We start from the raw sequence: 21,937 nt of genomic DNA, 5'->3' as shown, positions 1-21,937 counted from the left end.
GAGAGTAGGAAATACCAGCTCGACAGGGCTCTGCTTTAGAGTTTTCCCAGTTCAGGCCTCTAGCCAGCAACTCCAGATTCCAGCTTTTCTTTTCAGCTCTTTAATTGAGATGAAAATGTCTTCATTTGTAGGTTTTCTGGGACGCCCATAGCAGATAAACACAGAGAACTAGGTAAGTATCCTGTAAGACTGCTCAGTGGGTACATTGTATATCGTGTACTAGAAGCAGAACAGCCTGATGTAGAGGGCCTATTCCTTGGGGAGCCAGATTCTACTTATCTGTCAGTTAGTTGCCTTGAACAGTAATAAGTAACATCAGCAGATATACTCACCACAGTTCATTAAGCACCAACTGGCCACTTTCCATGTAACATCTCATTGAACCCTCTCAGTGAGCTTTTTGCAAGGGGGTATCTTTACAGCTTGTTTAGAGACAGCAAACGTGAGACTCGGAGAAGTCAAGTCACATCGCTCATAAATGTAGAGCTGGGATTCAAATCTAGGTCTTCAGACTCCAAGAGTTATCCTGTTACCCACCACAATCTACTCCCTCCTTCTCCCATCCCAGGAAAATTGAGCCGAGGATAGGGTTCACTTCAAGAGCCAGGGTCAGAGCTGGGCCCGTATCATGAACAAAAGATAGTATCCAAACACAATGAACGGTGGCGGTGGGTGAAGTAAGTTGCCGTAAGGAGGCTCCAGAAGGTCCTGTCCTGGCAGAGCCCCCGTGGTCAGGAGGCAGGGACCCATGAGCCGGGCTTTGAGGGATGAAGGGAAGAGTAAAGGCCCAGAGCTGTAAAAGGCAGGGTAGGGGGTGGCAAGTCATCCCTTTTGGGGGCAGCATATGTTGGTGGGATAGAGGTTGAGCCAGGCCAAGATATTGAGAGAGAGTTGCCAGGAGGTTGGGTGATTTTTTTGGGGAAAGCACTGAGGATTGATTGATTGATTTTATTTATTTTTGGCTGTGTTGGGTCTCCGTTGCTGCATGTGGGCTTTCTCTGGTTGCGGCAAGCGGGGGCTACTCTTCGTTGCGGTGCACGGGCTTCTCATTGCGGTGGCTTCTCTTGTTGCGGAGCACGGGCTCTAGAGCGCAGGCTCATGGGCTTAGTTGCTCCGCGGCATGTGGGATCTTCCCCAACCAGGGATCGAACCCGTGTCCCCTGCATTGGCAGGTGGATGGATTCTTAACCACTGTGCCACCAGGGAAGTCCCCACTGAGGATTTTTGAGCAGAGCTATGCTTTGGGAAGATCGCTCTGCTGCTAAAGCATAGGGTGAATTAATAGACAAGAGGCTAGAGATGGGGACACTGGTTGGTGGATAAATAAAATAATCCAGCCAAAGCAGAGGAGAGGCTGAATTGGGGTGGTCATGGCAGAAATGAAGGAGGGCTAGGTTTCAGAGAAAGTATGGATATCGTATGAACAAAGTCTCTGCGGAGGGTGTAGTCTGGTGCCAGACTCCCCGGGGTTAAATGGCAGCTCTGTCTCTCACAGGCCTCGGACAAGTCAAGTAAACTCTCTGCACCTCAGTTTTCTTCTGTGGAAAATGGGCATAACAATAGTATAGAACTAACAATGATAGTGTGGGTAATAATAGCATAGAAATAATATGTACAAACAAGTTAGTGTAAGCAAAATGCTTTGAAGAGTGACTGGCTCATAATGGTGCCCAATAAATGTTAGCTATTATGGTTATGATTCTTCTTCAAGAAAGGAGCCAAGGGACTTCCCTGGTGGCGCAGTGGTTAAGAATCCACCTGCCACTGCAGGGGACACAGGTTTGAGCCCTGGTCCGGGAAGATCCCACATGCCGCGGAGTGAGTAAGCCCACATGCCACAACTACTGAAGCCCGCACGCCTAGAGCCCGTGCTCTGCAACAAGAGAAGCCACCGCAATGAGAAGCCCACGCCCTGCAACGAAGAGTAGACCCCGCTGCTGCAACTAGAGAAAGCCCGCGTGCAGCAACAAAGACACAATGCAGCCAAAAATATAAATAAATAAATAAATAAATTAATTAATTAATTAATTAGTTTTTTAATGAAAGAAAGAAAGGAGCCAAAAGGGACAGGAATTCTGACCCTTGGCAGCATGCCAGGCACAGCGGAGGACTCAGGCGGGGCCCTTGTTTGGGAAGGTGAATTTGTGCTCTGACAGGCTGAGCTTGGGGTGCAGGCACATCACGTGGATAGGGGTGTCCAGCATATAACTGGAGAAGTGGCTTTAGGGGCTGGGGTTACAGGTTGGGGAGCACCTTCGTCAGAACAGTAATGGATTCCCTGAGCATCTGAGGTCACCAAGAAAGAGAAGCTGAAGGCCTTTGAGTGGTGGGCGAGGCAGAGGAGCCAGGAGGAGACCCAAGCGGCACCCTGTTGGGGGTCCGAGGGGGAGGCCACGTGTTAGAGCTGCAAGGAGGCAAAGGGGGAGGCGGTGGTCAAGACCTTTGGCTTGGTTGAACGAGTTGCGGACTTTCATGAAAGCCCCTGGGTGAGTGGTTGGAGTGGAGGGATCGCAGCACAGCAGTGAGGGCCTGGGGGCAGTCAGACCAATGGATGGGCCTGGGAGGCTTCCTTTCTCCCCAGCTGCCGGCCAGGACGGTGACCAGGTCACCCGGGAAGTCAGCTGCAGCAGAAGGCCTGGGGCAAGGGGTTCTAGGGGACAGCTCAGCCAGCTTCAGGGTGCAGGGTGGGCAGGGGTAGTGAGTCTGCGAGGGGTTGATGGTCCAGGAGGCCCCATGGAGAGGGGGTGGAGAGGAGTCAAGTAGCCATGGATGAGGTGAGGGGCAGGTGTGCTAGCAGTGTGGGGAGACGTGGAAGACCCGGGGGTTATGGTCAGAGGTGGGGTGTTTCAGATTTGAAGTAACGTGTGTGAGGGCAGGTGACGGTGAGGTCGGAGGAGCGCCTCTGCTGAGATCCACATGGTAGCAGTGGAGGCCTGGCCATCACAGACAGTGACGGGGAATGCTGGTCACGGGAGCGCTGTCATCCAGGGCCACTGAGAAAGGTGACGGCGTATCCCAGAACTCATTCCTTTACCTTGCTCCTTTATTCATTCAACAAATAACTTACTGAGATTACTAGATGTCAGGCACTGTGTTAGCCCATGGCTTGAGATCCATGTACCCAGTGAGGCTAGACATTGTGTGGGATTCAGAGAAAGCATATATTAAGGCTCCTACCCTGAGAAGCTTATGGTCACAGTGGGGAGAATGGATGAGTGTGTAAGAAACAGAAAGACTTAGGCAAGAAGCACATGGTGATGGGCCGGAATGGATGGTCAGGGCTGGGCAACCAACAAGGGGGAGGTGAAGAGGCCAGAATCATCATGAAGACTCTGAAGGGAGTACGATGTGAGCTAGATCTTCAAAGCAAGAGCAGAGTGGAAAAGGCATTCCAGCTGGGAGAATCAGCAGAGACATGGAGGGGAACGAAACCTGTCGTGGTTATTTGATAAAGACATCAACCTGCTTAGCATCAAGTTGAAGAAATAGCAAAAGAATATTTGCAAGAAAAGTTTTGGAAGTCAAGGGCATTAAAATCAAGTGATATGGGAGTAGGGGGTCATTGTAGGTTCTGGAGCAGGAGAGTTTTGCATGAAAAACATTGCTTTGGAATGATGAGCTAGGAAGGTAAAACTGACTTCTTAAGGTAACATCCCGGGGAGAAACCTAGGTAGGATGGGGTTGGGTTTGGGAGAGGAGCTTACTTTTCTTGGAGTATTTTTGTTTGCTATTCAGATTTTGTACTTTGTGTGTTTCCTACCCTATTTAATAATACTTTTTAGATTTAAAGAGCCCATTGTGGCTGCAGGGAGGAGTTCCCTAGACTCAGTTATTGAAGGGTTACACATATGATGGAGGGGCAGGGCTTGGGGGAGGAGCTGGGGAGGGGCAAGCACAACCAGGAAGAAATGTGCACTTGTCACATCTCCGTGAGACCAGTGTTAGGAAGAGCTAAACCCAATTAAAAATATCTGAGGGCAACCAAGTAAATATCAGATATCTGAGGGAAGATGGATGTGATATTACACTTCTCACCAAGACAGTTCAATTTAGACAGTTTCTGGGAGTGCTGGTATTCTTCACTCTTGGTAAATGTCTGGAAAACAGGCCACAGAGCCAACCAAATTAAAAAGGGAGCAGAGTCCCCCATCTCTCTGGGAAGAAAGACTTGCAGGTGCTACCTCAGCCTGAAGGAGAACTGGAGATGCAGGCCTGATTCTCTGGCAGTGGTTGCACCTGGCTGTGGGAGAGGGTGAGGAAGTCCCTGTGGAAGAGCGTGTGCCTGCCAGGGCTAGATGGAGAGCTGCTGCCCACTTTATCCCCCTCAGAAATCCACAGCACCCATTTTCATGTTCTACAGGGTTCTTCGTAAGGAAAACTCCTATTTCCTTTACCTAACCCCTGTGACCCCAGCACTAAATTTTTATGAATTCCTGTTACCAAAGGAATGCAGATATTTTGGGAGCTCTGGTCTGATCTGGCCTATGGAAATATAGACCGTGGGGAAGACAAAAAAAGCCATGAAATGGAATCTCAGTTCAAAGGGACTTGCTCAGGCAAGGCTGTAGCTGGGTGTTTGGGCTGATTTCCTCTGAGTTACCCAGGGGTGCTCTGTCATCACCACAGAGATGACTAATCAGAAAGAGAAGCTGAAAGAAGAAAACCACACCCGGGGATTCACGTGGCAAAGAAGGAGATGACTGTTAGAAGGGGTGACAGTTTACATATGGGTCTTACGGGCTCAGCTCTGTTGTTTGGAGATTTCAGTTATACTCAAAGACTGAGTTGGTTTGAGAAGATGGGACTGTGAATTAGTGCTGTGCACTGAGGGTAGCACTTCTGGTGGATCCCCAGCTACCATCTCATGAGGGCCAAAGACCAATCTCCCTCCATCTCTGCTCCCTAGAACCCTTGCTTTTGATGGGTTTATTACAAAAGGGCTACCCACATTAGAATAGGAGGGTAATTTAGACTCATAGACTGCAGCACAGATTGACTGCATTTTATACTAATATGAGACATTTCTTTTATAGCACCTGTTGTTTGGTAACAGAAGATGAAGTCAAACGCATGCTCATTAAGTTATTTCAGTCACTTTGAGAAGGCATCTGATTTACCATTTGAGTATTACCTCATCCTTGAGGAAACTTTGGAAGTCTAACCTGAATGGACCCTTTATAAGAAGCAATGTTTCAGGACTTCCCTGGTGGCGCAGTGGTTAAGAATCCGTCTGCCAATGCAGGGCACATGGGTTCGATCCCTGTTCCGCAAAGATCCCACATGCCGCGGAGCAGCTAAGCCCGTGCGCCACAACTACTGAGCCGGCGCTCTAGAGCCTGCGAACCACAACTACTGAGCCTGCGTGCCACAACTACTGAAGCCTGCACGCCTGGAGCCCATGCTCCGCAACAAGAGAAGCCACTGCAATGAGAAGCCCGCACATTGCAACGAAGAGTAGTCCCCACTCGCCACAACTAGAGAAAGCCCATGCACAGCAACAAAGACCCAACACAGCCAAAAATAAAACAAATAAATAAATAAATTTATAACAACAAAAAACAATGTTTCATTTAAGAAACAAGGACTAACAAACAACAGACATTAGTTTCTACTCTGTCACCAACACTGAGTATCACCAGATACTATTTTGTCCCGCAATTGTTTATTATAAATTGTATTTTTGGAGAAATGTAAATCTTTGTAAATAATGTAAGTATGTATATATATATATGTGACTAAGTGGCTCTTTTTTTCCTTGGGTTGTAAAACAAAATAGTCACGACTCATGAGGTGAAGGTTTTTTACTAAAATCTATAATCCACTCCTCTTTTGTTTTAGAGGAAAAACAGTTCTTTGCAGGATCAGTAGCATAGTAGTTTATCATGTTACCTGTCACATTGGCAGGTAAACAGCAGAGAACTCTTAAACCAACGATACTCCAATAAAAATTAATTTTAAAAAAAGAAAATTAAAATTTTAATTGTATATTTAGAGAATTTGTTTCAGAAGCATAAGTTTATCATTCATTTAAAAATACATTTCTGTTGTACAATGTGCATTATCTGTAAATTATGAGAATATAAATAACAATTTCATGTTCTTCCCAAATGTTTAAATTTTAAGTAACCAATATATGTACTATCGTATATGTTTGAAATAACTTCTTCAATCTTACTTGCACTGTCTCCTCTCAATAGAAAATACTAACCTGAAAAAATTCTTCTTCTATTTTTTTCCTCTTTCCTAACTGTAATCAGTCTTAAGTGAGAAATGAATTATTCTTGGAATTCATACTTTAAAGTGGCAAAAATGGGAAAAGTTATAAAATACTTTGGGTGTTAAAATCTGTATCCTGATCAGCACCCAAAACAAACAAACGAAAAAACAAAGTATAAAGTATATACACTTTATATACTTTATACATATAAAGTATATACACTTTATATACTTTATACATATAAAGTATATACACAGGGGTCCCCAACCCCCGGGCCTCGGGCCGGTAGCGGTCCTCGGCCTCTTAGGAATGGGGCCACCCAGCAGGAGGTGAGCGGCGAGCGAGCGAAGCTTCACCTGCCGCTCCCCATCGCTCTCATTACCGCCTGAATCGTACACCCTCCCCCAACCCCCGGCCCGCACCACTGGTCCGTAGAAAAATTGTCTTCCAGGAAGCCAGTCCCCGGCGCCAAAAAGGTTGGGGACCGCTGCTCTACACATGCAGGACGGCAGCTTCTCCTGCATAAAGAGGTGAATTGCCCCAGCTCTCCCCTGGGTAGCCATCATGGAAACCCGAGATCCCCGGAGTCAGGAGGCACCGTGCAAAGGCCTTGGCTCCTGAGCCCGCACTCTCCCTGCAGTTCCTGTCGTGTGAGCGTCTTCAGCCTGAAAGAGGAGACGTTTCTTCCCTCCAAGGTGGGTGTTTGCAAAGGGGCCCTGGGACACAGTGGCATCCAGCTCCCCACAGCGTCAGCAAGAGGGAGACCGAGGCCTGGGAGCCGTGCGCGCCCCCGAGAAGAGCCCCCCTTGGCCTCCAGGTGGCTTAGCTGTCTAACGAAATGTGTCTTCCGTACTTTGGTCCCCGTACGCTCTCTCTGGCCCTTTCTGACCCCATCAATCAACAGTAAAATTCCTAGTATCCTCTTCAACGAATGTTCACGTCCCCTTTCTGTTGTCATGAACCCTGGCTCTCCCCCAGGTTGCTGCTTCCCGCAGTCCTCTCAAGGGGAAGCTCTCCTCTCCTGTGCGCCTTGTATGCTGGGCCCAGAGGGAGGGGGGGGGGCGTCCTCCCGGCTCGTTTCTGCTTCCAGACCAGTGCTCCTTCCCCAGCTTTGATGCTCACTCCAGCAGATCACCACCACCTGATAGCCCTTTTCCGAGTTATCCTTTGTATTCTTCGTGGTGTAAAGATTTTTAGCACCAGGTGGAAATCACTCTCCCTTAACACTGCTCCTTTCAGAATCTGAGTGTTTTCAAAACCTGCGAATCATGGTCTCCCCCAGGGCTCTTCCTTCCCCAGCACCGCCCTGGCCCTGCTCCTGACCTTTTTATCAGTAAAACCCGCGGTCCCTCACCATCTCAGCTACAAGCATGCCCTCCCTGCTTGTTATCTTCCTCGCCACACCCTTGAGGGCCCCGAATCCAAAACTCCTGCCACCCCACCAGGACCTGCAAGCCAGCCATCCTGCCTCCTCCCTGGCCCTCAGCTGCTCGAAGTCCTCGTTCTCCTCACTGTTTGGGGTCTTCAGCGCCCATCAGTGTAATCACTCCTCTACCCTCACTCTTTACCCCCTCACTTGGCCCAACCCCAGCTGTGGTTGTAGTCGCCTCTACTAGTTCCCTCCCTGCATCCAAAGTGCTGAACATCCTGGAGAAAAACACACCACCCGGCCGACAAGTTTGATTTCAATGACCGCAGACCTCAAGGGGACTCACAGTGTTTCTCAGATGTCCTCGTTGCATTGCCCTGGTCCGTTCACTGCCTCCTCATCGCTCTTCTTAGACCTGCAAGGCTACAACTCTCAACTGCTCACCTTGCTTCCCATATCACTGAAAACAAACAAAAGCATTGAGGAGAACCCTTCTCCCACCTCCCACCTTCCCACCACACATCTCACCCAGCTGCATGGCACCCATGTGCTTTGCCTCCTGTTACCGTGGATGAAATCTCCTTGCTCCTAAAACCAATCTCTCCACTTGTCTTAGTGTGCTCGGGTTGCCATAACAAAATACCGTAGACTGGTTGGCTTAAAACACAGAAATTTATTTGTCCCAGTTCTAGAGGCTGGGAAGTCCCACATCAGGTGCCGGCCACTGTGGTTCCTGGTGAGAGCTCTTCTTGTCTGGCTGTGTCCTCACACGGCAGGGAGAAGAGCTCTGGTGTCTCTTCCTCTTAGAAGGACACCAATCTACTGGATTGGGGACCTCCCCTTATGACCTCATTTAACGTTTATCACCTCCTCGCAGGCCTTATCTCCAAATACAGTCACAGTGGGGGTTAGGGTTTCAACGTGAATTTTGGGGGACGAATCATTCACACTGCATATGCACAGGACACCATCTCCCCTCATCTGCGTAGGGACATCACTCTTGTCTTTATCCACCTGTCTCCGCATCATCAACTTTTACCTTTCAAAGACATCATACAAACATACTGTCATTTCTCATATCTTCAAAAAACCAAAGTACTCTTTGCTACACTTCCCCATCCAGCTCTTGTCTCATTTTTCTGCTCTCTTTTATGAAAAGTTCCTCAAAAGAATGATCTGTACTTCATTTTTCTGACTCCTCTCTCCCCATTCTTTCTTTCTTTTTTTTTTTAAGATGTTTATTATTTATTGACTTTATTTATTTTTATTTTTGGCTGCGTCGGGTCCTAGTTGCGGCACGCAGGATCTTCGTTGAGGCATGCGGGATCTTCCGTTGGGGCTCACAGGCTTCTCTCTAGTTGTGGTGTGCAGGTTTTCTCTTCTCTAGTTGTGGCACGTGGGCTCGAGGGCGCGTGGGCTCTGTAGTGTGCGGCGCACAGCCTCTCTAGCTGAGGTGCATGAGGTCAGTAGTTGAGGTGGGGGGGCTTAGTTGCCCCACGGCATGTGGGATCTTAGTTCCCCGACCAGGGATCGAACCCCGTGTCCCCTGCGTTGGAAGGTGGATTCTTTACCACTGGACCACCGGGGAAGTCCCCCCCATTCTTTCTTGAACACACTTCAATCAGCCTTTCACCCCCACTACTTGCCAAGCTTACCAATGACCCCCTCATTGTAAGATCCGATGGTCAGTTCCCAGGCCTCGTCTTACTCTGTCTGTAAGCATCATCTGAAGCAGTGGAAGGCCGCCCACACATTTGTTTAGTGCTTTCTAGGTGCTAGTTTCCATGGGGTATTCGAAGGAAGCTCGTAGCATGACAGGGCAAGCAGACCTGTGGGCACTTGTGAGGAGTATACCACATCCTAAAATGCAAGTGTATGCAAAGAATGAAGGAAGTATAACCATATGACCCAGCAATTCCACCCCTTGGTATATACCCAAGAAAAATATACACATATGTCCACAGAAAAACTTGTACACGGATGTTCATAGATCATTATTGACAACAGCCAAATAATGGAAATAATCCAAATATACATCCACTGATGAACAGATCAATAAAATGTGGTCTATCCACACAGTGGAATAATATTCAGTATAAAAAGTAATGAAGGTCTTTAGTGATGCAGACTATATTGTTTGGTGATATATGGTAAAGAAAAGGTCATTCGTGCTCTAGATGACGGGGGGGGGGAGGGAATACTGACTGTGAAGGGGCGTGAGGGCTTCAGGGGAGTTGACGTTGTTATTTCTTGACCCACATAGTGTTTACGAGAGAATATACTCTATGGTGTGTTCGTATAATATTAAAAAACATTTTTCATGCCACGGAGCAACTTAGCCCATGCACCACAACTACTGAGCCTGTGCTCTACAGCCCGTGAGCCACAACTACTGAGCCCACGTGCCACAACTACTGAAGCCCGTGCACCTAGAGCCTGTGCTCCACAACAAGAGAAGCCACCGCAATGAGAAGCCCGTGCACCACAACGAAGAGTAGCCCCCACTCGCCACAACTAGAGAAAGCCCGCGCGCAGCAACGAAGACCCAACGCAGCCAAAAATAAATTAATTAATTAATTAATTAATTAAAGAAAAAAGAAGAGAAAATCAGAGGTGATTCTCAAGTTGGACATTGTGTCCAGGCTCCCATGAGGTGCCATTAAAAAAACAAAAACAAAAACTGAAAAAATATTGGGAGAGTTATCATTTAGCTTAATGTTCTACTTTTAGGATTTCAAACCTAATTACATTTGCATTTGGATAACAGAAACCTACCTATATCTGCGTAGAATGAGTTTCATATTGAATTTATAACTAGCTAGCACTTAATTATTTAAGGCAACGATAGAAGATAGGTCATATTTGAACACCTATCTTTTACCAGTAAATATTCTTAGATCCTGTTCTTCAGCAGTTTCTGGGTCAGAGTTTATTGTAATTTGTTACTGTTTCCACCAAGATGGTAATTTGTTCAATCTTCAGTGTCACTTGCCCTTCAGATGGTTTTCCTGTTATCGGAGGAGGGCTTATGTGCAGATTTGGACTCGGTTATATAAGCTCTCTTGGTCTCATGTATAAAACAGGGATAACAGCATCTACCACATGGGATTGTTGGAGATGACAGATACAAATCGTTAAGCACAAGGCCTAGCTTATAAACAGTAGCTACTACTATTGCCCATTCTCTTCTGTGAATAAGGTTGGAGGTTTTCCTGAGTTTGGTACTAACTGGCCGAAAGTTAGAGAACGGACCAATCTTTTAGGATGTCAGCCAATCTCTACTGGTATTCTAAACCTGGAATAGATCTTGAATGCAAAGTTCCTATTTTACTAATCCAGATTTTTTTCTCTCTCCCTTGAAAATATTGTGGGGTTCCCCCCCCCATTATATAAATAATATATGCTCTTATTTTAAAAAGTATAAGATAAAAAATTTTAATAAATAAATAAATAAAATAAAAATAAAAAACATTTTTTAAAACTAAAAAAAAAAGGTAATGAAGGTCTGACTCATGCTACTACATGGATGAACCTTGAGAACATGCTAAGTGAAAGAAGCCAGTCAAAAAAGACCATATATTATACAATTTTATTTATACAAAATTTCCAGAATAGGGCTGGGAGGGGGATGTTGGGTGGGGGGAGGGAGTGACTGCTCATGAGGACAAGGTTTCTTTTGGGGGATGATGAAAATGTTCTAGAACTGGTTGCAGTGATTGCACAACTCTGAACACACTAAAACTATTGAATTGTACACTTTAAATGGGTGGATTCTATAGTATATGGATCGTCCTAATAAAACTGTTATTACTAAAAAAGAAACTAAGGAATTGGGACTTCCCTGGTGGTCCAGTGGTTAAGACTGTGCGCTTCCACTGCAGGGGGCACAGGTTCAATCCCTGGTGGGGAAACTAAGATCCCGCAAGCTGCGTGGCGTGGCCAAAAGGGAAAAAAAAAAAGAATTATAGGAGGAGGCTGGCATCCCACCCTGAAGTAGGCCTTCCCCGTCAGCTTCTCAGCCCAGTCTCAGCTCTCAGCTCTTTGGAGGCTGAAAGGCTATGTACGCAACTTCCTTCCCCTCAGGACTCTAACTTCATTTCGCCTCTCTACCCGGGGCTGAAAGTTACCAGGTCAAAAAGCAACTTTCTGTTTGGAAGTCTGAGCAAAGAACTAGATTCAGACGCTAGCTAGTGAGTCTATGAAAGCCCTTTAAACCAGAGTTTAATGTAGAATCTTGAGACAGTTTGTCCCATTGTGTTTCTCCCTCCTCCCCTCTTAGCCAGGCTCTACCCAGTGTACACGTCCCCCAGTCCTCTGCCTTCTTCTGCCTGCCCATTTCTACACTGCCCCATGCTTCCTGCCCCTCTCCTCCTTCTGGGTGTGTCCTCGTGCAAAGCCACTGGAACCTCCTTTCCACTGTCAACAGTCTACCCTGCAGCCTCAGCCCTCAGCCTTGTGTTTTAATCACACCCATCTCTGCATCCCCTGGCCCTTCTCCCCAAAAACTCTGTCTCCACTGGCAGCCCTCTCCAAGGGACAAGCAGGTACTATCACTCTCCTTGTTTCACAAAAGAGAAAACTGACATGTACTTGTTCGAGGTCAGTCAGTTACAAGTGGCAGAACCAGGATTCAAACCCAGGCAGTGTGGCCCCAGTGGGCCTCTCGACCACCAAGCCACACTGTGATAATATAGATGTGTGTGGTCTATTTTTCCACATATAGTTGGGAGTCCTCAGAAATGCTTTTCCAAGTTTTGTTCTGTTTACTCAAAGGAAGAGTGTATCTTCAGGTATTCTCTAGAGAGAGGGCTTGCTTTTAACCACTTGTGTTGACCATGGATCAAAGGCACCAAATATTATGCTGAATTCTGCCTTCTAGACTCCAAGCTGGAGGGGTTTTCAGAGGTCTCATTAGACAGATGAGAAGACTGGGGCTTAGAGAGGGAAGGGAACTGGACCAAACACTCACAGCTAGTCCAGTGAAAGGCCCAGAAGCAGGAGCCCTAAAATCTTGGCCTTGTCTCCAATGCCTTCCTTTGACACCAGGGTGCCTCCCAACATCCACCCTCAGTTTTTTGTTTCTTTTTAATTTTTATTTTCAGTACATTAAATTTACTCATAAAAACATTCTAAAAATGTATAATTTTTCCTTTTTTACAAAGTATAATAAAACATAAAACCCCCCCAAACAGAATACTTGACATTTACAATTCAAAATCAAATTAGCAGAATATTAAATACTTATAAAACTATATCTTTTAAAAATATTTATAAAGTTACATGCAATTTTGTAGAATTGACATAAAAGAATAGCTCAAACATGGGAGAATTTTCCTTCATTCCTAAAAAGAAAATCTGTCCAATAGAAGCTGTGAAGATTCTTTTTTTTTATATATATATAAATTTATTTTATTATTTATTTATTTATTTATTTTTGGCTGCGTTGGGTCTTTGTTGCTGTGCGTGGGCTTTCTCTAGTTGTGGTGAGCTGGGGGCTACTCTTCGGTGTGGTGCGCGGGCTTCTCGTTGCAGTGGTTTCACTTGTTGCAGAGCATGGGCTCTAGGCACACGGGCTTCAGTAGTTGTGGCACGCAGGCTCATTAGTTGTGGCTCGTGGGCTCTAGAGCGCAGGCTCAGTAGTTGTGGCGCACGGGCTTAGTTGCTCCGCCGCATGTGGGATCTTCCCAAACCAGGGCTCGAACCTGTGTCCCCTGCATTGGCAGGCGGATTCTTAACCACTGCGCCACCAGGGAAGTACCTGTGAAGATTCTTGAGTACACGAGGTCTTCAGTTTCAGTACCAAAGTCTGTCTTTGTGTATCTAAGACCTTTACGTATGTGAGGGGCTTCTTACAACCCCAAGATGGACTGGCTGCCTCGCCTCCCTCCAAAAACAGTGTAGTAACATTGACCTTTGGCCTCAGCCAGCATGATGTATAATTTGCGATGCTGAGTAAAGATACTCACTTTGATTCAGAACCTCAGGACTTTTCAGTAATTGAGCTTCTTCGGTTTTAACCCCCGACCAAGTGTCAGATTTGTACACCAGCCCGAGGAAGCACAGCGCTGGCTCTTGGGACCACGTAGTGGTAGGCCTGGCTCAGCTCAGCCCCCCTTGAGGGGTTGTGGTGCGAGCCGTCTTGGGTGGTACCCATTCCTCTGGGTCGGAACGGCAGAAGTGAGAGCAAAGTGAGCAAGTGTGTGGGTTGCACGGGCTGCCTGTGTTAATGTCTGATGCCTGGGGAATAAGAAAGCCCTTCCTCTTTTGCCAGCCTCTTCCTCTTCTTGATCTCTTTTTCTTCCTCAAGATTTCTTTCTCAAGATCCTTTCCTGCAGAGAGAAAGCTAGTGATCAAATAGGCCTATGTGTCTTGATTTGGGAATCATTGAAAAGTGCCCCAATCAAGACCAGCTCGCTCACCAGCCTCCTGAAATCCCCTCACCTCCTCCTCCTTTATCTTTTTAATATTTATCCTTTTTAAACATGTTTTTTATTGAGGTTATATCAGTTTATAACATTACATAAGTTTCATGAGTACGTTGTATTTCTACTTCTGTAAACACTACAACATGCTCAGCACCAAAAATTTCATTTCCAACCGTCACTATACAGTTGATCCCTGTTACCTATTTTGCCCTCCCCCCTCCCCTCAACCCTGTCACCTCTGGTAACCATTACTCTAGTCTCTGTATCTTCGTGTTTAGTTTGGTTTGGTTTGTTCATTTATTTTGTTTTTTGTTTGTTTTGTTTTTTATATTCCACATAGGAGTGAAATTATAGGTTATTTTCTTTTATTTCACTTAACATAATAACCTCAAGGTCCATCCACGCTATTGCAAATGGCAAGATTTCAGCTTTTTCTATTTATATATATATTTTATATATATATATATATATATATATATATATATATATAAAATATATATATATGCATGTATTTTCTTAATAGGTCATATTTTTCCAGAACATTAAAATAGCTAAAAAAATGAAAAATTGAGAAATAGGTATATTAAAACTCAACATTATTTTACATTTAAACATTTTATTTATACCAAAAAACCAGAATTTATTAGACTGTTACTTTCCTATTAGACTGTAACTTTATTAATGAAAGAAATTCATTAATAAAGTTTCAAAGTCTGCTTCTTTGCTTACCTTATTTTCAGTTCAGAACATTGCCATATTTGAGAATTTCTCTTGACCAAGTGACCATCTTAAATAATTTTCAATTAACTTTAGCTCACTGCAATTTCTTTCGGATCATGTCTTTATTTAAAACTTTGAGATTTTGTTCATCACAGATTTTTTGGCATTAATTTTGATTTTTTAAACTATTGCATTAAATATCATTTATCTTGATTACTGAGTTTTCTTGGTGCCCCCTTAAATTTTGCACCCAAAGTGAGTGCCTCACTGACCTCACCCTAGTTGCAGCCCAGACGAGAATCTTCTGAAAGCACAAATATCAGGGAAGAAAGGAAACCAATTCATCCATTCAACAGTGAAGTCACTCAATCACCCATCCCATCCATCCAGCAATCCATCCATCCATTTTTTCATTCAACACATTTATTGAGTGCCTATTATGCGCCAGGCACTGTTCTGGGCACTTGGGATATAACAATAAAACAGATGAAAACCTGTCTTCATGGGCCTGCATTCTAGTGGGTGGAAACAGACACTAAACAAGATAAATAAGGAAAGTACAGTACTAAGGGCTATAGAGAAGAATAAAGTGAGGAAGGGGTAGGGAACACCAGAAGTGGGGAGGAAGAGCCTTGCTGGTAGAGCTTTGAGAATATGAAAAATGGATCCCTGGGGATCAGCATTCCCAGCAGAGTTGGAGGTCAGGGAATGCCGATTGTGGCCACAGAGCAGTAAAGAGGCCCATTTGCCCACAGGTGTGTTTTGTTTGGCACTCACAGTGTTAAACATTTGTTTTGGATTTGGATACTTTTAGATGGGCATGGCTTTATCCACAGGCCCTACTCTTCCCTATTGTATTGCACTCATTTTTGCGCCAAGCCACAAAGATAATTATGTGCTCTAACTATGTCCTGGAAGCAATAGAGAGCCACAGGACAAATGGACAGGGCAAAGGACATCCAGCCCAACCTGTGTGGGTGAAAGATCAAGGTCAAGCACCCTCCACCCCCAGGTCCTTCACCACATCAAACCACAGTCCGCAGCGCCAAAGTGGAGGGTGGTCCCCAGGAAGGACTGGGGTTGAAGTTTTCCACCAACAAAGAGAAATGAGAACTCAGAGTCAGAAATAAGTTGAGTTATAGAAACTAGAGGACATGACATTTCTTTCAGATCTTAGCTTGTGGACTAAGAGTCACGTCCACAAGAATGATACCTACCTGGCCTCTCCTGTGTTCCAGACAACTTTGCACTCTAACCTCTATTTAATTCTCACCGTAACTGCTCAAGCTCGATGTGATTTTCCCACTCTTGTTCTCCATGTCTCAGATGACAAAGCTGATGACTTGCCCAAGGATGTGCAGTGAATTCCTGGTGAAAGTGCATCCAGATCCCATACATCTGCCTCCAAAGGGTAGGTTCCTTGTTGTAAACCTTGCTGCTTGTTGTAAGGATGGAGTCCCTCACCCCATGCCATTGTTACAGATGTTATCTAGGGTGTACACATATGAAAATAATCCAGATGATACTGTCGTTGTGACGAATACTTTTAAGAACATTCCTCTCATGTGAGCCTCAAAAGAACTCTGTGAATTAGACAGTGTCACCCCATTTTGCAGACAAGGGAACAGGTGTAGTGATGTAAGATGACATTCCCACAGTTATGCAGGAGGTTAGGGGATTTGAAGCTGGGCCAGAGTCCTTAACCAGCCCTGCATCACCTGTTCTGAGACAGGATTATAAGCATGAGGTCTGCCCTCCTCAGCCAGGCTACTTGCCCCAGACTTTTTGCCATGTTAGCCAAAATGCTACATGATGTATTGAAAGAGAAGGCTGTAATCCTCCATGCTTCCTCACTCTCACATCCACTTGCAACCTTAGATATTTCGATCATAGAATAATCGACAGAGTCACATGGTCTGAGAGCTGGATGTGATCCAACAGGGGTTACCAATTCACAGCACATAAGGGTTTTCAATGAAGTTCTACCTCTTGTAACTGACCGGCCAGGATCCATGACCCTGTGCATTCTCTCTGTGAAACATACTGACTGGTGCTCCCTCGCAGGGAGTGGGGGGCACTGAATGTGCCACCAGAGGGTTCCCACACCTCCCGGGATGCCCTATACAGTGGCATCTACCTGTTGACATGAATGTCACCCACACTGAGATGTATTTATTCCCAAGCCTGTTTAATGCCAGTTGTACCATAACAAAATGCCACATAAACTGAAGAAATGTGAATGTAAGAGAAAAAGAATTATTGTTTCTGTAAGAACCAAGTTGACAGTTTTGGAAAGACAGTAAAGGAGAGATCCTAAAATAAGATTATTGTTGAATTGGGTGTAGGCAAGACAACTGAATAAGTTGGGGGGGGAAGCATAATATCTGAAAGATTCCCGTACAAACTTGTTTTCCAAGTGTCTAAGTCCTCACTCCACTCTACAGAAACTAAAATTAGAAATTGCAGACAAAGCATTAAGGGTGTGATTTTTGTACAAAAGGCAGAGTGGGGCAGAACCCATCCCCCCAAACAGACTTATCCTCAGTGAAAAGATCTTGGCTGTCTGTCAAACTATTGGTGAAGGAATGTACATTTGGATGCTTTAGGTTAACAAAAATTTTTAAGATACGTATATATAATTTAGAATTTTCTTCTTTTTTTTTTTTTTTTTAAAGATTGATTGATTGATTGATTGATTACTATGTTGGGTCTTCGTTTCTGTGCTAGGGCTTCCTGTAGTTGTGGCAAGCGGGGGCTACTCTTCATCGCGGTGTGCGGGCCTCTCACTATGGCGGCCTCTCTTGTTGCGGAGCACAGGCTCCAGACGCGCAGGCTCAGTAATTGTGGCTCACGGGCCCAGTTGCTCTGCAGCATGTGGGATCTTCCCAGGCCAGGGCGCGAACCCGTGTCCCCTGCATTAGCAGGCAGACTCTCAACCACTGCGCCACCAAGGAAGCCCTAGAATTTTCTTCTTACATCTACTTACACAGATACTTTTACGTTAATACATAAATATATTATACATATATATATTAATACATATATATGTATTAATTTCAATGCAGTCTTTTTCTCTTTTCCTTTTTCTTTAGATTGGGTCCTCCCTCCCTTTATCCCTTCCCTCTCCTGCCACAGGACAGTCCTTCCCTCAAAAACCATGATGACCATTGGGTCGGGATGCTGCCACGTTCTTCCCCATGCTCATGTGTGTTGGCTCACATGCACAATGGGGGCCGGGGGTGGGGAGGGTGGCATTATTTCTTCTTTAAAATGGAATGATTTAAAATTTTATAACCAATTTCCTGCACTTTGCTTTTTCTCATCAATTATTCATGGCAATCCCTGTGAGGCACCTGATATAACTCCAATTTATTCTTTTTAATGGCTGTAGAATATTCCCTGGCATGTCATAATATATTCAACAATACTCCTTTTGAAGGACATTTTCTCTGTTTCTAGGTTTTGTTTGTTTTCCACCATAAACAATTCATTCTACATATTTGTGCACATAGCCATACATTCGGGTATTTTTATTTCCATAGGGTAGATTTTCAGGAGTGGAACTGCTAGGTCAAAAGGTTTATGTATTTTATTTTTATTTATTTTTTATAATAATTTTTTAAAAATTTATTTTATTTTTGGCTGCGTTGGGTCTTCGTTGCTGCGCACGGGCTTCCTCTAGTTACGGCGAGCAGGGGCCACTCTTTGTTGCGGTGCACAGGCTTCTCACTGTGGTGGCTTCTCTCGTTGCGGAGCTCGGGCTCTAGACGTGTGGGCTTCAGTAGTTGTGGCACACGGACTCAGTAGTTGGGGCTCGCTGACTCTAGAGCGCAGGCTCAGTAGTTGTGGCGCAGGGGCTTTGTTGCTCCGCGGCATGTGGGAACTTCCCGGACCAGGGCTCGAACCCGTGTCCCCTGTACTGGCAGGTGGATTCCCAACCACTGCGCCACCAGGAAAGTCCCAAAAGGTTTATGTATTTTTAATTTTAATTTTAATAGATGCTGCCAGATTGCTTTCCAAAAGCCCATGGAATCCAAGAGCAATGATCCAAGTAAACTTTTCCCCTGCATCCCCGCCAGCAAATGGTATTATCAGTCTTTTGAAATTTTGATCATTCTGATAGAAGTAAAGAAGCAGCTCATTGCTATTTACATTTATATTTCCCTGATTACTAGAGTCTGAAACCTTTGCATATGTTTTTTGATCATATGGACTTGCTCTTCTGTGAATTGCCTATTTGCGTCCTTTGCAAATTTTCATTCTTTTTTCTTAAAAAAAATAATTCATTGCTCCAATTAATTTTTGCAGCTAGTCCATCAGTTTCCATTCCCTGTCCTGTTGGATAAGACTGAAAAATGTTATAAATGTTGATATGTTGCTATTATAAACCTTTAAAAACAGACAGAGGACATGAAAGCTGCAAAAGGTTATGAAAAAAAATGGTATAGAAGAGGTTAGAACCAAAGGCAAAAGGAAGGATGAAATAAGATATCAAGATGCTTGAGAAGATAGAAATGATTAGCCCTGTGGTGCTCAAATTGGTATGTGGTAGAAAAAAACACAGTAAATTCGAGTGCTCAGGAGAGATACACACATTCACACACACACACACACACACACACACAGAGTCATTCACTGAACATTTGCTATGGGCCAGTCACTGTGCTAAGTGCATTGCCTGCTGCATCTCACCCCTCACTAGGAGGTAGGTAGTACTATGATTCCCATTACACCAATAGAAAAACAGGGGTTTGTAGAAGTGTAGCAACATGGTTAAGTTTGCATTGCTAATAAGTGGTAGAACCGGGATTTGAACCCAGGTCTGCCTGACCCCAAGACCTTAGCTGATAGATGACGGGACCTGAGAATTATCCAGGAGCAAATGGTGTGGACAAAGTCAGCACCTAGGAGCTTGGGCGTACACTGGGGTTCCGAGCTTGCCAGGAAGGGGTCACAAGTGGGGCAAAGTCAAAAAGCTGAAGCCTGGTGGGGTAGTTTCCTGAGGAACTGGTGTGGTTAGAGGGGCACTGGGGAGAGGTTTCAGTGCTTTGAAACTGACTGAGGCCCTGCTCTGGGGCAGGCAGGGCTGACGAGTGCCACAGAACACTGCCCGGGGTGTAAGCACCAACCGGATGAAGTGACTCACCCGCCCCCGTGTCACGCCATGCTCTCGGCAGCAGTAATTACTGGCAAAGGGAACGTCATCGTCATAGCAAGTTGAAGGATGTGCATATTTAAGGAACTGTTATTGACTCAATCCCTTGTTACCACTGAATTCACAAGTGCTTTGACTGTGTGCCCTTCCCTCGCTTCAGCCTCTGGGTGACAAGAACCCCTTAGCCCTTAGGGCAAAAGACTGAAAGGTCAGAGGAGCCACCTTGGCAAGATGCAAAGCACAGTGATGCGGGGAAAGATTCTCAGCAGTGGGCGTGGGGGGGCGTGGCGTCCAGCAAATCAGGGAAGGTACCGAGCCTGGTCCCACCTGAAAGGTAAGGATAACGATACTCTCCCCCACCTCACAGCGGGTGAGTGAAATCACTGTAAAACATCAAGGCACTATGTAAATAGTAACTTTTACGAGGAGCTGGAGTGTCAATGCCAGAAAAGCCTTGACTAACTGTAGGAAGCGGTTGAGAGATCCCCTTGCCCCAGGTGGACGTAAGGCTGGCTCCATTCCAGCCACAACCAAGGGCGGGAGGGCCCTTGTTCCAGCCCCTCCTCACACCACCAGGAATATGAGGATGTTAAATACAACTATATAACACTGGGGCTTCCCAGAGCAACCCCCAAGCTAAATCCTCTCCCAGTGGACTTGTGCCCCACAGCATCTGTCCCAGAGGTGTCTCTGGGAATCTGTGAAAAGACTCTTTGGGGTTGGATCCAGCAGACAGACGTTCAGATCTCAGTTCTATTTATGAGCTGAAGCCCTCCCTGACCGTCGGTGTCTTCTTCTGTACGGTAGTAGAGTAGCACTAGATATTCACCTCATTGTGAATACATGAATGTATGAAAGAGTAGGGCAAAACACATTTGAGGCTCAATAAACACTTGCTGAATTTGAATCCGGTTTAATTCCATTCTCCACTTTCATTTTTTCCCTCCCCAGTGGGAGGAGGGGGAGGGGGAGTGGGAGGAGGACAGATGATTTGTAGGAATTCTACCAGGTCCTATGCTAGGTGCTCTCTCTATGGAAACTCACCTAACCTCTCGGCCACCCTGTGAGGTGTGCATCTTTCACAAACGAGGCATCTGGGGCTCAGAGAGGGTCATCTGTCCACCCAAGCCCTGACTTTTGAACCTGGGCCTGACACCCAAACCTGTGCCATTTAGATAACACAGCACCCACAATCTATTCAAATCTACAATCATTTTTCTCACTGACAATGAGAAAACCTCAAGGTTCAAAACAAAGGCTGAGAAGTTTCAAACCCCATCTCTAGCTGTTCAATGGCTCTGCGGTCACTGATTAAATCTTCTCTTGGATGTCTCTTGATCACCACTGTGTTTGTTCTTATCTCACTCACCTGCACCCCAGGCCTAGGCTGGAAAAGCATAAAACCACAGAGTATAAGAGGCCATCCCAGGCTTCCCTGGTGGCGCAGTGGTTGAGAATCCGCCTGCCAAGGCAGGGGACACGGGTTCGAGCCCTGGTCTGGGAAGATCCCACATGCCGCAGAGCAGCTGGGCCCGTGAGCCACAACTACTGAGCCTGCGCGTCTGGAGCCTGTGCTCCGCAACGAGAGAGGCCGCGATAGTGAAAGGCCCGCGCACCGCGATGAAGAGTGGCCCCCGCTTGCCGCAACTAGAGAAAGCCCTCGCACAGAAACGAAGACCCAACACAGCCATAAAAATAAATAAATAAATAAATAAATAAATAAATAAATAAATAAATAAATAAATAAGAAAAGAGGCCATCCCATCCAGTCCTGCCCTCTAGAGGGAGGAAACTGAGTTCCAGGACAAGAGCCCAAAGTCACCCAGGAGGAGGCAGGAGCTCCTGAGGGCCAGCCCCGTGGCCTTCCCTGAGCCCCGCCTCCCGGGGGCACACAGGGCTTCTTCTCCCTCCCCTCCCTGTGCCCGTTTCTCTGAAGCAGGGGTCAGAGACTCAACACTCAGGATAGGGGTGCACCACTGCATTTTCCTTTGAACAGGATAGCCAGGCCACTGGACCGCCACTTTCTTCTTCCAGATCTAGGACATCTGATT

General features: G+C 45.7%; 1 protein-coding gene across 1 annotated transcript in view; it reads left to right on the top strand.

Moving 5' to 3' along the window:
* Positions 1 to 159, top strand: part of CD58 (CD58 molecule) — a 38,985-nt gene extending 38,826 nt beyond the window's left edge. The window contains exon 6 of the mRNA XM_036864580.1: positions 132 to 159. Coding sequence (XP_036720475.1) covers positions 132 to 151 — 20 coding nt within the window. The 3' untranslated portion in view covers positions 152 to 159. The remainder of the gene's footprint in view (positions 1 to 131) is intronic.
* Positions 160 to 21,937: the final 21,778 nt, after the last annotated feature.

The sequence above is a fragment of the Balaenoptera musculus genome, chromosome 1, assembly GCF_009873245.2.
Source record: "Balaenoptera musculus isolate JJ_BM4_2016_0621 chromosome 1, mBalMus1.pri.v3, whole genome shotgun sequence".
Taxonomy (NCBI): domain Eukaryota; kingdom Metazoa; phylum Chordata; class Mammalia; order Artiodactyla; family Balaenopteridae; genus Balaenoptera; species Balaenoptera musculus.
The sequence above is the reverse complement of the archived record's forward strand: the minus strand, read 5'-3'. Positions and strand labels throughout refer to the sequence as shown.